Here is a 14,121-nt window from a genome sequence, read left to right as displayed (position 1 = left end):
ACAAAAAAAAAAAAAGTTAACTGTCAAGCCTGAATTATACCATCTACACCTCTTCAACAAAATTAGAGGAATTCATGTTTACACCATTTTAAAAATGCAATCTGAACTGGAAGAAAGTCAATACAGCAAATTTACCTTCCCCCACTTGAGTTCTTACTAAGTCTGGCCTCCATAATGCATATAATTCACTTGCCTGGGAAGACAGATTGGGAACCAATCCCTTATTTCCAACCTGTTAGTACAGTGCAATATTACTAATGTAGTGAATATAATTAATCAATAAAAATAAAGATTCTTAGTTCTGTGATATGCCAGGAATCTTTCTGTATAAACCCTCAAAATGCTAAACCAAGCATTTGGTCATTAACAAGTGTTTTTAAAACCCATGTTGGCCTATCTGACTTTTAAGTTAATACACATTGAAAGTAAAAGATAATAGAGACAGATATAGATATATATCTATATCTATATATATAAATAAAATCTCATTGGAAAGAGCCAGCCATTGTACACAGGTGCTCCGAATGCTAGTCCCACTGGGTATGTCAATCCTAATCCATAATACCTTATCCTCTTCCATGTCTCTCTCTTTTTTTTCTGAACAGACTTTATCATACTCTAGCATGGCTGTTGTGCAATATGCATAAGAAATGAAACTGTATGAACAGACTCATATACACTCAGAATCCAAGCTATAGTCACTCACCTTTGTGACCTGAAGGACCTCTGTATCCAAGCTGAGATGTATAGTTTAGCTAAAGTTTCATCTTCCTCCAATACTCTAATTTTTTAAAACGTAAATTGGATTTATTTCTGACAAGGCCACACATGTCTCTTCAAGAGAGCATATTATTTGCTCTCAGCTAGTTTAGTGGATTCTTGAAATACATCCCAAGTTTTCAAACAAACTGTAAAACCGGCATGAGTAAATCCACATTTGATACATATGGTATATACAAATTCAAGGACTGTACCATTTTTTTTTTTCAGATTATTCAGTTTAACAAGATGTAATAAAATGCAGAAGCAAAGCACCGATGGCCATCTTTTCCAAATGAAGAATATCCCAAAATCTCATGAAGGTCTTCAGGTCTCTAAAGTCTCTTCATTTGCTCCACAAGTGTCAACAACACAGATCAAACAACTTGTCACTGGGAAAGCACGGACTTTGGAGTTGGCTACCCATTTGTCTGTTTCGGTGTTATACTCAAGGATGTGCCCTAATCGACCCACGCCCTGGAAGCCAGCCAAGACGTATACTATAGAACCCACAGCAGCACATTTCACTGTTACACCCTTCCATGGCATTGGCGACACCATCTTCCATTCATTCATCTTAATATCATAATATTCCACATTGTCCAGGCCACCTTTAAACAAATCAAACAAACAACAATTAAGAGACAGCACCAGGAACAGTATCACTTGCATAAAAATCTCACAGCAAATGCCTTTGAGAGATTAAAGAGCTTTCTACTATCAGTTATCTTCTTTCTATAGAGGTGCACCAAAAGGGCACATGTAAGTCATGTTTCTGTTGCTGGAGTTTTCAGCTATGTAACTGTTTCTTATTATGAACTGCTATTTAATTCTGCATTAAAGATATGCTCTATACTGAAACTAGGTATGTAAAGTCTTTTTAAAAAGGAAAACTAAGTCATATTTAAAAGTATGAATAAGCAAAGACTATAATATGTAGTATACACACAAAAAACACTTTCTTAAAAGAAGGCCACAAGTTTCTGAACTGGGAATAGTTGCTTTTTCTTTTGAAAAATAAAAACCAGTTACATTCTCTCATCCATTTTAACTTTTCTATCACAAATAATTTGACTTTATAATACCTCTTAGCCAAAGGTCTAAAAAGCAGTTAAGTCTTCAGCATCTTACTACCATTATTTTGTCAATAATTCTAAATTATAGTTCTAAAATCTAAAAATCACTAGACACCTAAGAGTTTAAAAATGGTTTATAACCTAAAGATATATGATGTAGGCACTGCTTGTCTCTCTCTTTAAACCAGTTACACAGCAATGACTGCAGTGAAAAAAACAGTAGCCAAATCAAGCCAATTATCCTTGAACTAGAGGAATTACAAAATAGTGCTTTTGCTTACTAAATGGCACACATTTTGAAAATGGGTGCTGAACCAATACGTGATGACACCCCCAGCCAGTAGAGCTTCTGCAACAATTTTGACTAATTCAATAAAATAGATCTACATATTTTATCAACATCTTTTAAGTTGGCATATCTTTAGTAACTATTTTAGAAAATAGTTTGCAATTGAATTAGGATCAGGTCAGAAAACAAATATTCAAGTTTTCAGCATGAATTACAACACATTTGCCATTAAACTGCCATATTTGCCTGAATACAAGGTGCACCCCCCAATAATTAGATTCTACACACATTATATAATTTGTTATAGTTTTTGATGTATGGAATTTAATTTTTGGATCATCTTAAATTTGTCCTGTCCCCCCCGCTACTGCCGGTGGTGGTGGGGAAAGGTGATAAGAGGGACAGTAATAGGGCAGGCAATGGGGGGGTCAGGTGGTAGGGGACAGGCAGTGAGAGAGGCAGGCAGCTTACTCCCTGCTTCCTGCCCTCCCCCCACATTGTACCTGAGGCTGCTCTGATGCCTCCTTCTCCCCCTTCCACACCATTTCTGCTCCCTGAAGCCTCAGGTCCCCAGCCCTGATTCCTCTCATCTCCCCCATACCCCAAAAGTCTCCCTCCTCCAACTGCCCCTTTGCACCTTTGCTCCACGTCAGCAAGCTCCATCCCTGCTGTAGCCTGGGGCATGGAGCATGGTCCAGCCTTCCTTGCAGCAGTGGTGTGGAGCTGGCATTGCTGTTACGGGACTTGGCTGGAGCACATGCTCTGAGCTCCAGGCTGCAGTGAGGACACAGCCTGCTGACATGGAGGAAAGGTAAGGAGGAGTGTGGCAGAGGGAGAAGCTGCACAGTGGGGAGACTGGGGGTTGTAGGGGAGGAGTGGCAGGGCATACAGAGGCAGCAGGGGGGGAAGAGGGCAGGTGGTAGCTGCAGCTGGGGCTCTGGTTCCAGCCATCTGCCCCTCACTGCCTCATGCTCAATTGTAAGGCAAAGGGCTTCCCCACCCCTCCGGTCATGTTAAAAGGTGGGGGGAGGGAACCTCTTATATTTGAGCAAATGTGATAAACAGTTTGAGTTTCCAAGCATTTTAGAAACACTAGAAAATTAACACTCACATTCAAGGTCCTGTAAAGAGAACAAGCATTATTCCAGACAGGGAAACAAAGGGTAAGTGGCTCAACAAAGGATATACAGTAAGTCATGCATTTCAAACACAGGGCAATTACAATCGGTCTCCAGTCGTTTTTTTCATTTTAGTTACTGATTAGTATACTCCTTTAGACTTAATTCTGTGAGCGCATCCTCTCTCCTCTCAGAGAGCAAAGCACACAATCAGCACCTTTCAAAAAAACAAACATGAAGAGTAACAAAGTTACCCTTTTATTGGCTGAAGAGTTCAACTGAGTTATCCCTGCGTTACAGTTTAACAGGGAGAAGATTGCTGACTTGAAACTAGCTCTCTCTCATAGGGCTTCCAATGGTAAAAGGTTTTGTTAAGTAGTTAGGATTGCAGGTAAGCTGGTACCCCAAAAGTGGAGGTGGGGTGGGGGGCAGGAAGGACACCTGCAAAATTTCTGACTCTGGAAGTGTATGAAGCAGAGGTCAGCAACCTACAGCTCGTGAGCCATACTTGACCTGCAAAGCAAGATCATTCAGTCCCTGGGTGCATGTGAATTGGGATGTGGTGGATTGAGGCAGGGGAGTGGGGGCAGTCCTCCCTGCTCTCACCCCCACATTGCAGCTGCCACTGCACCCCTTGATGGCAACTGACAGCAAGGGTAAGGGGCAACTGCAATAGGGGGTGAGAGAGCAGCCCTCTGTACAGATCAGAGAGGACCAGGACAGCAGCAGTTAGTCTGAGCAAAGCGGGACACAAGAGGGCATCGTTAGCTGAGAGCACAAACCTTACTAGTTACGCCTTTGATGGCAGCTCACTTTCAAAGTAAGCTGTGCTAATTTGGCTACCGTTCTGAAAAGGCTGCCAACCCTTGCTTTAGAGAAGTTAACTACAAGAGCATGCTAACAATTCTCATAAACTTTTATCAACCAAGGGCTCTCTCTGATGTGATCTCTGCCAACTCTCAAGTTAAGCAAGATCATAACTTGTGAACAGCTGGACTTCAAGAGACTCCAAAAAAAGGGTGACAGGAAATCGGGGAGCTGCACAAAAACATGTCTGGCAAACAGATAAGAACCATTGCTCCTGTGAATCAAAATCCAATAAAACATTTTTGGGAGAGAGGGACAGGGCAGTGAATGACTTTGTCAATAAAAGCTGGCAATTACTGTCTGATACAATACTGAGGACCTGCGATAACTCAGGGTCATTCAAAACCCCAGGTTTTTTTGACACGAGGGGAATGCTTTTCCTTGTGTCCTCATAAAGACTTCATGGATTTTAGAAAACGTGTGAATTAATGGTACCATATTTCTATCAAACCAAACAAAAAGTACTAAATATGAGTTACCTAAGTTTTGCCCCAGACCAAATTTTACAGAGAATGAAAAAAAAGAATGACATGGCTTCTGGTCAAAATATTATTACAGTGCTGCTGAACAATAATACATTCAAAATAATATTTAACTATCATTTTAAGAATTTGATGCAAGCATTTAAAATACATAAATATACACATGCGAGTATACACACAAACAGGTTTTCAAGTTACGAAACAGCCTAATTAGTCAGGCGGAGGGGAGGGGTTGTTTTTTGAATTTTTTTTTTTTTTTTTTTTTTAAACATATTCATGCTATTAAATAGAACAATTCCCTACTTTGGTTGACAGGCTGCATATTGCTATCTTCCATTCTTTTGTTCAGAACTGTTCAATTGTATAGGATGTCAGCAGAAATAATACTTTGTAAATAAGCTGGACAATTAATTAAAATCAAAATACCTAAACCATTTTGTCCTCCCACAGCAAATATTTTGTCTTTCACAAACACCAACCCATGATTCTTCCTAGCTTCAATCATTGGGCATAGTTCAGTCCATCTGAAAGAGAGAGACAGAGAGAGAGAAATAGAAAGAGAAAGTTATTTATTCATTCTTACTCATTTATTAGGTTATATTTCTTTTCCATTTCTTGGGACTGGAAAAAATGTGCAATTTAGAAGAGTAGGACTTTTCAATCAAGTCCTAAACATCCTACATTTTCATTTAGTATTCCTGCCCCTTCCTCAAGCCAGTTCGTTACCACATCCAATTCTTCTCATCTTCCTACATTCTTAACTATCTGAAAAGTTAACTAAACCAGTAGAACAGCTGGTAACCAAAGGTATCAACAGTTGGTACTTACGTTTCGGTGGCTGGATCATAAACTTCACAGGAATTAAGAACCCTTCCAGAAACATTGTTTCCCAAGCTTCCTCCACATACATAAATGAGACCATTTGCTTCCACCATGCCATGACTGCAACGTTGAGTCAGCATGCTAGGCTTTGTGTGCCAGCTTTCTGTTCTTGTATCATAACATTCAAATAAATACAGAGCAGAATTTCCTTTAAAAAAAAGATGATTATTTTAATGGCTCTATTTTAAAAGCAAATCAGCAAACAAACAGTAGTATTGAAGGATGTTTCAATCCTTACTTAAAAGCAAAGATGCTTTTTATCTCCCTCCAGTACAATTTGTAACTGCGGAAAATTTTGAAAGATTCTACTTCTGACTGATTTCCTGACTCTTAATTTCTACCTTTCAAAGTACAACATATATTTAATGTTTAATATTTGTGTTTTGAAATTCGTGAGAATCATCTGGATACTTCATTGAGAAGGACTCATGGAAGAACTGAACAGGGACATGGAATATTAAGTTCAGAAGTTAACAATAAAATGATAGTCTCTGTCTCTTATTAAATAATCCCAAACAGATATTCATTAAACAGATGAATACTTGTAAGTTGTTTTTGCACAGATTCATACAAACAGAAATGGGCTTACTACATATGGCTTGATTAATCCATATGATAGTCCATCACATTTATTACAATGCATTCTTTTTGAAATAATATGGCTACATTAAGTTGGAACATATTACTGTTTTATTATTGACCATTTAACTGCAAAGTACTATTTGATGTTCTACTTTTTCCCATGCGTCGGAAAAGATATTTCCACATTTTTTCTTACTTCTTTTCCTAAAAGAAACCAATCCAATTCCTGCTGATATCAATGGGGATCTTTCTACTGAAGGTAAAAGGAAGTTTAATAAGATATACTTAGGTGTATGCCTGAACTGAAGAACACTGGACAAAAGGCTTTTTCTACAGCAGGGGTGGGCAAAATATAGCTCAACACAGGATTTTGTCCAGCCTGTGGCAGGTCCCTTGGGCCTGGGGGGCAGTGCAGCAGTGAGACGCACTTCCCAACAGCCTCCAGTGGCAGCTACTTGCAATGGCAGCTCCTTCCAGCTACCACAGCCAGTCTCCACTGCTGCCATTGGACCTAGCCCCACTGCTTGGGCACTCCAGCCCATCTGCCTGCACCCACTGCCAGAGGCATTGGATGTAGCAGGTGGGCAGGGTCTCCACAGAGACCAGCTTGGGACCTGTGGGGGCAGGGCATGCAGCTGGGCAGACGGGCTGGGAGCAGCATCCAGGACCGGGGTGGGCAGACCGAGATGGGGCCGGGGCCCAGGGCAGAGCCACAATCCACTGCCCAAACATCCCTTAGACAGGGGCTGGTTCCGTGGGCAGGAGCGTGCAGGGAATGGATAATGGCTCTGCCCTGATCCCAATCTCAGCCCAGGCCTCAGCCCCGCCTGTCCTACTTCCGGACGCCGCTGCCTGCCAACCCGCAGCCCCATCCTATCCACCCAGTCACATGCCCTACACACATGGGTCCCAGCTGGTTTCCATGTAGACCCTGGGATCACTGAGTGATGACAGCATGGGGCTGAGGTCTGGGGCAGAGCCACCATCTACTCTCCACATGCCCCGACCACAGAAATGGCACACATCATGTGGATGTACAGGTAGTGGATCGTGACTCTGCCCTGGGCCCTGGTCCTCTGCTGTTACTGCCTTGTGATCCTGGCCTTGGCTGCCCCTCCCACTCCTGGATACTGCTCCACACCCACCCACCCACGGCTCCATCCCATCCACCTGGCCAAGTGCAGGGCAGAGCCACTTAGGGAGTTTTTGAGAGCTGTTGTAGTGGGGAGGGTGTGCTGACCCAGCCTGTGACAGCTTACCAAAACTCCTTAAGTGGCTCTCTGGTCCACATAATTGCCCACCCTTGTTCTAGAGTGCGTCAGGGTCATTTTCCCCCTCATTGCCTAAGGTGTCATCATCTGCTTTAATGTAAGGTGTCTCTCCTCACACACTCTCGGTCTTTAGGACCTAGAATGCGACACAAATAGTCCTCAAAACCTACATGGTGAAGACTGAATGTTCAGGTCTGATAGCATCATAGAAACTTAGGGCTGGAAGGAATCTCAGGAGGTCCCTTCTAGTCCAACCCCCAGCTAAAGGCAGGGCCATCCCCAACTAGATCATCCCAGCCAAAGTGTTGTCTAGCCGGGTCTTGAAAACCTCCAAGGATGGAGCTTCCACCACCTCCCTGGGTAACCTGTTCCAGTGTTTTACTACTGTCCTAGTGAGAAAATTCTTCCTAATATCTAACATAAATTTCCCCTGTTGCAACTTAACACCAGTGCTCCTTGTTCTGTCATCTACCACCAGTAACAGTCTAGCTCCATATTCTTTTGAACTCCTATTCAGGTAGTTGAAGGCTACTATTAAGTCCCCTCTCAGTCTCCTCTTCTCTAGACTAAATAAGCCCAGTTCCCTCCTTTTTCCCTCAAAAGTCATGTGGCCCAGCCCCATCACCATTTTTGTTGCCTCTGCTGGACTCTCCAATTTGTCCACATCCTTTCTGTAGTGGGGGACTGAAAACTGAACACAACACCCCAGATGTGGCCTCACCAGTGCTGAATAGAGGGAAATAACCACTTCCTTTAACCTGCTGGCAACACTCCTACCAATGCAGCCCAGTATGCTGTTAGCCTTCTTGGCAACAAGGGCATCCTGCTGGTTCATATTCAGCTTATTGTCCACTGTAACCCCCAGGTCCTTTTCTGCAGAGCTGCTGCCCAGCCAGTCAGTCACCAATCTGTACTGGTGCATGGGATTGTTCCGTCCTCAGTGCAGGACTTGACACTTGTCCTTGTTGAACCTCATGAGATTCCTTTAGGCCCAAGCTTTCAATCTGATAGTCCAGTGAGTAGACTTCTATGAAGCACCCTTTTGTTTTTGTACAATGGTCATGCTTGGTTCTATTCAGAATTTCCTGTCATCTCTACTAAACAATCAGAAAGAGGAACTGCACACAAAGAAGGGAACTTACAGGTGTTCAAGTACACCATTAGTATTAGTTGTTGTTCAAATTATCAATAGGGATTGTGTATTACAGGTTTTTTTTTAACAGAAGAGCTTCTAAAATGAGTGAATGTTACCAGTGCAATGCTTCCTATTTCTAAATATGGAAAGAGAATTCTATTATTTGCAGTAGTTAAGATTTTCAAGGTAAAGCTAAAATAGTACTCCCAAGACAACATGGGAGAGCAGAAAGAGATCACGTTACCCAAACTGAAACAACAGATCTGTGAGAACTGTACCTTCCCTCAATTAAATCAGTATACATATTTTTATTAAACAAACAGTGACAGCCACTGCAACAACACATAATAAATGAAGTCTTGCAAATCTGAGATTTTAGTCTCTTCTACAGCTAGATAATTGTGGGAAGACTGGAAAACTGTTTATATTAAAATACAGTTTAATCAGGCAAACGTTATTTATTTTTCCTCATGTTTGCAGTTTGGTAGAGTTAGAATAGAAATGTTCTGTTGGACAGTTGGATGGCATTTGTCAGATTTTAAAATACTTCCATAAAATTAATACAAACATTTTAATTGAATCTTCATTTGCTATTCCATCTTGAAAATTTTAGGTGAAAGGGGGTACTATGCAGTGTAAATAACTGAAAAGGGCAAATCTTAAGAGTAGTATGCATTACAGATGTAATAACTACACTAGATGTTGGATATAAAAGAATTATACAGACAAAACAAAAATCATACTACTTTACTGGCTGTCATTTAGAGAGCATAGGTCTCAGACCTTTATTTCCAAGTAACCTCTAGTTTTTAGAAACATTTCAATAAAGTAGTTTTCATATCTTAGAACAAGGGAAAAGCAGTTACTTCATATCTATAACACTAGATGGCAGGTATGTACTGTTAACAGCCATGTCAAGACCAATTAAAGTACAGTAAAAGCTGTGTTATCTGGCATTCATGGGGAATGGGGAGTGCTGGTTAATCAAATATGCTGGTTACCTGAGAGGTGTCTTTGCCTGTTTGGGCTGCTGCTCCTCCCGCCACGTCCGGTGCACTAGGTTTCAACTACCTGGCGTTAGTGTGCCAGGGGACAGGGAGGGGGGCCTCACACAGGCTGCTTTGCCCTGGGCAGTGGTACAAAGTTGGCGAAGTGGGACTTGGTGAAACCGGAAGTGCCGCAGGGGGACTTCCGGTTTCACTCTTATTGTGTTGATCAGCATGCTGGTTAATAGAGCATGCCAGCTAATAAAGTGCCAGATAACACTGCTTTTACTGTATTTTATGCCTGTGTTAGCCCCTGATGATGAATCTTGTTTATCTTCTGCTCACTTTTAGTTTTGCCTTGCTACTAAGTTTGCAGCAGGGCAAAACTTAAGTGTCCTACTACCAATACTACTGTCATGGTATTAGATGTTTTGACAGAATGCAAAGTGATCCTTTAGCTCTTGCACTGTTTCTGAAGGAAAAAGGAAGCCTCTTCATTAAATGAAGAAAACAAAATGAAAGTAGAACCAGCAAGTAACTTATTTCAAAAATTACTCCCTTAACAGGGATCCTTCCTTACAAGAGTAGTTAAGGAAGGTTTCACTACCAACAAGAATGGATATAAACCAATCTTTTCCTAATGGTTAGGGCCATTATAGCCAGACTGTTAATGGAATTCATATCTTGACTCCTGGTGTGCATACACCTTTCCTGCTGTTGCATTGGTGCTGATAAAGATGATGCTGGTCCACATTCATAAGTAACAAAAGGTCAACGAGTTCTCTGCATTTACACCAGTAAACTGAGAGCAGGATTGGAGCTGTCATATTTATTTGTTTGTAGCTAATTTACTCTGGTATTTTCTTTGTGAGCTGAATAAAGTGCAGATATTGTTAATACAATAGTTCCACTGAAAATGCATTCAGACATGCAATAGAAAAGAAAAAAAGAATATTCTCAGGGTCTCAAAAAGAATGTGTCCTGTTTTGGCACAAGCAAAGGACCATTACAGACATGCATTACAGAAACACTTGTAGTTTCTTTTCAACAAGTCATACAAATCAGGAAGCTTTACATGTATTCTCAGTTTGTTTTTTAAAGATCATGTCTTACCCACTTCTGAACCACCAGATGTATAAATTTTGCCCTCAGCAGCACAAGCTGCAAGGCTATCTCGAGGTGTTGGAGGTCCTAGTTTGGAATACCAGCTATCCTTCACCACATTGTAGCAGTCCATTCGCTTTATAGGGAAGAGCTGGGAACCACCCAGAATATAAACTACGTTGTCCCAGAAGACACAAGCTGCATCTCTGCGCTTTTCAAAGGGACATCGGATGTCTGTCCAGCTATAATCCTGCATTACAAAGAACAGGTAATGTCTAACAGATTATATAAACCTCCCTGTAGTATTTTCAAACAAAGTTTTTCATAGAGATTCAGACAGTCCATACTCCGTTTCTTTTTTCAAAACAAACACCAGTACTGCATATTGAAGAATACTCGGGCATACATCCTGAAAATTTCTTAGACAACACACACACACACACACACACACACACACACACAGTTGCAATGAGCCATGACATTATCAATTTCTAGTTTCCACTCCCTTTGCATGTTCAGAATAGTTTCCCTGAAAACTGTTCTTTCAACAACAACAGAAAAAGAAACCTGAACTACTGCCAACATGTTGAAAACTATGCAAGCCACCAATACAAGAACATACCATGTTCTTTCATGGAAGTGGAGAAAGACATTTAATACTGAGAAACATTTTTATTTTATAGAAAAGTATTCTAAGTAAAAAATGAAAACAAAGGAGGGGAAAAAAGTTAAGTGTCATCAAACTGATAACAACATTGAAAATATGTATTATACAGCTTTTATTGCCATGACAACTAGGAAAATTTTTTAAATAGAATTTATCACCACAAATTATATTTACCTACTGACAGTGAATAGCACTAATAAAAATGAAGAATACTGCTGCCAGAAATGATAGCAAGGAACTATGCTCTGACTGGCTGACAAAAGTATAGCAAGTACCAAGGTACAAGGGTAACAGGAAGAGGAGACTATCACTGGCTAAATTCTGGAAATGACCAACCAAGAAGCTGACTCCATATTTGATGGTGCAGCTTTACCATGACTATATCTGTGATCTTTCTGAGTTTTATATAATTTACACCAATAGCATGAATTGCACTCAACAATGAAAAGGAAACCAAGTCTCTGGAGACTTGAATAATATCTCAAGGCAACAGAGAGCTAAGCTGGTTATTTTCTGGACCTAGACAGAGAGAGATTATTTGTATTCCTGAAATAAGATACCTGTAGTAAAATCCTAATCCTGCTTAAATCAGTAAGAATTTAGTATTCATTTCAAATGGACCTAATATTTCACTCATGGATTCCTTCACTCTACCTTAAAAGTTGTAGGGCCTTAATCCTCAAAGTACACCCAATACAAACACCATAATATCATCTGAAAAAGTATAACATATCTGATACAACCATGTAGGAAAAAAAGTCTTAACAATACCCCTGTGCCATATTTTTATAGCAAATACCGTATAGCCCTAATTAATATTTAAAACATAAGTAGCAAATAGCAATATGTTCCACCAGTCTCATGGTTGGTGTAAGTTTGGCAAGTAGAGGTAATATTTCTGTAAGCAGCTGAAGTTTCCACTGTGCGGATACCTTGCACACAGTCCAAACTTCCTTCCTCCCTGTGGTTTGGCTTTATCAGTAACAGAAATACAAACCAAGACAGAAATTTCAACCCAAGTATTCTCTCCAAACTTGGTTATTTCTAGGGTTTTCACTACAGAACCAACTTTGTTTCTCCTTTAGACCCATACTTATAATCCTGGTCAAAACAAGCAACATGCACACATCAACTATAATTGTCTTTTTGCAGAGTGAAAACCTCCAAAATTAGGATGATGTACCAAAAAGCTGCATTCTTGTGCATCATTCTGGATTAAGAGGTTTTCTTGTATGAAAATTTATACTACAAACAACTTCCTTCCTCTTGAGTTGTTTGTTTCTCAGTGTTTTTGTATTAGAGGTGGCGCAGCAAATTTGACTAGGTACAACTAATCTGAGTTCAATACTGGCTGGGAAGCACAAACTTGAAGCGTAATCAATTAAAAAAAAAGGAACTAAGATGCATTTTGAGCTTGACAATGCCCCTTGATAGCCTTCTTCTGAAAAGCATGTTCCTGCATGCAAGTATATTGATTGTCATGTATTCCTACTGAATTGTTTGATGCTAATATTGCCTGACAGCTCTTTTCAGCCAAGGGATGCAAGTTTTCACCACCTCTTGAACAAAAAGGTATACTAAAATCAATTTTATTCCAAGTAATAAAGATAAGTCATTTCATTAGTACTACCAAGCTTAAGTACTGTATATACATAGGTAGTTTTGAGAATATCAGTTAACTATATTTTTTAAACTGTAAGCCCTTACAGCAGGAGCGGGCAATTCTTTTGGGCAGAGGGCCACCTACTGAGTTTTGGCAACCTGTCAAGGGATGCATGGGTAGCCATGCCCCTTTGACAAGTGCCCTGCCCCCTGGTTGCCACCTTGTGACGAAGTCCTGCCCCCTAACCCCTGACCTTTGCCACCAGATGTCCCTTCCCTTGCCGCCAGAAGTACTCCTTTCAGCAAGGGGGTTTGCCATCTCAGAACCAGAAAAATACCAAATTATATTCTAAAAAGCAAACATCTAAAACATTCATTAATTTGATTTCAAAAAAATATTTTTGTCCTGGTTTACATATGTTTGTGTAGTGTACATAGAAGTGATTGTATATAATAGCTTAAAATGAAGTCTTACTTTTGTGTATTGTGGGGGGGGTATAGGTTTGTGAAGGGCTGTGTGTATGTGGGGTGTGGGGGAGGATGTAGGTGTGTCTGTGGGGGGTGGATAGGTGCAGGGGGTGTGGGGTGAGGAAGCATGTGGGTGTGTGTGGGTATAGGGTTTGTGGGGGCCTCTGTGCGTGGGGGGGAGGGTGGCTGGGGTGTGTGAGGGGGTGTGGGAGTCTACGTGTATGGCCGTGTGGTGGGGGGGGGATGTGGGTGTATGTGCATGGTGGGGTGTATATTTGGGACTTACCCTACAAACACACACACACACACACAGAGTCCCTCCCTACACCCTCCCCCCAACCCCTGGGGTCATGGGCCCCATGCTCCCATGGTCCGGTGATGTAGCCAGGAGCCACATGGTGCTGGAGCAGTGCAGGGGCAGGAAGACAGGTAAATGGCTGGGGGTGTGGCAGGGCTGGGTTGCTGCATCCTGCTGACGGCTCCTCCTGGGTCCTACTGCCCCTGGCTCTTGTCATCTTTGACAGGCAGCCAGGAGCAGATAAATATTAATTTTCTAAAATTGTTAAGGGCCCTGCAGGTCAGCTAGAATGGGCTGGTCAGCCAGATCCAGCCTGTGGGCTGTATTTTGCCTACCGCTGCTCTAAGCCCAGTGCAAGGTATTAAGAGTTCCTGGGCCTCTTCATACATGGATCAGAACAACTTCATATTTACAGCATACTCATCCTTGTTCTCACCAAGTACTAAAACATCTTTAGATGACATGAACCGCACTGAAGGGCCTTGTTACATTTCAATTTGTGGTGACTCCTGGAGCTCTTAACCCTTGGATTGTC

General features: G+C 41.3%; 1 protein-coding gene across 3 annotated transcripts in view; it reads right to left on the bottom strand.

The window, feature by feature from the left end:
• Positions 1-587: 587 nt before the first annotated feature.
• The window catches only part of KLHL7 (kelch like family member 7), a 43,203-nt gene continuing 29,669 nt past the window's right edge, over positions 588-14,121 (bottom strand). For all 3 annotated transcript variants that reach the window (XM_019508575.1, XM_019508574.1, XM_019508576.1), the window contains exons 9-12: positions 10,561-10,801; positions 5,420-5,621; positions 5,018-5,115; positions 588-1,370 (exon numbers count right to left, since the gene is read on the bottom strand). In XM_019508575.1, coding sequence (XP_019364120.1) covers positions 1,087-1,370; positions 5,018-5,115; positions 5,420-5,621; positions 10,561-10,801 — 825 coding nt within the window. In that variant the 3' untranslated portion in view covers positions 588-1,086. The remainder of the gene's footprint in view (positions 1,371-5,017; positions 5,116-5,419; positions 5,622-10,560; positions 10,802-14,121) is intronic.

This window comes from Gavialis gangeticus, unplaced genomic scaffold (assembly GCF_001723915.1).
Source record: "Gavialis gangeticus isolate Ggan-Ray unplaced genomic scaffold, GavGan_comp1, whole genome shotgun sequence".
Lineage (NCBI taxonomy): Eukaryota > Metazoa > Chordata > Crocodylia > Gavialidae > Gavialis > Gavialis gangeticus.
The sequence above is the reverse complement of the archived record's forward strand: the minus strand, read 5'-3'. Positions and strand labels throughout refer to the sequence as shown.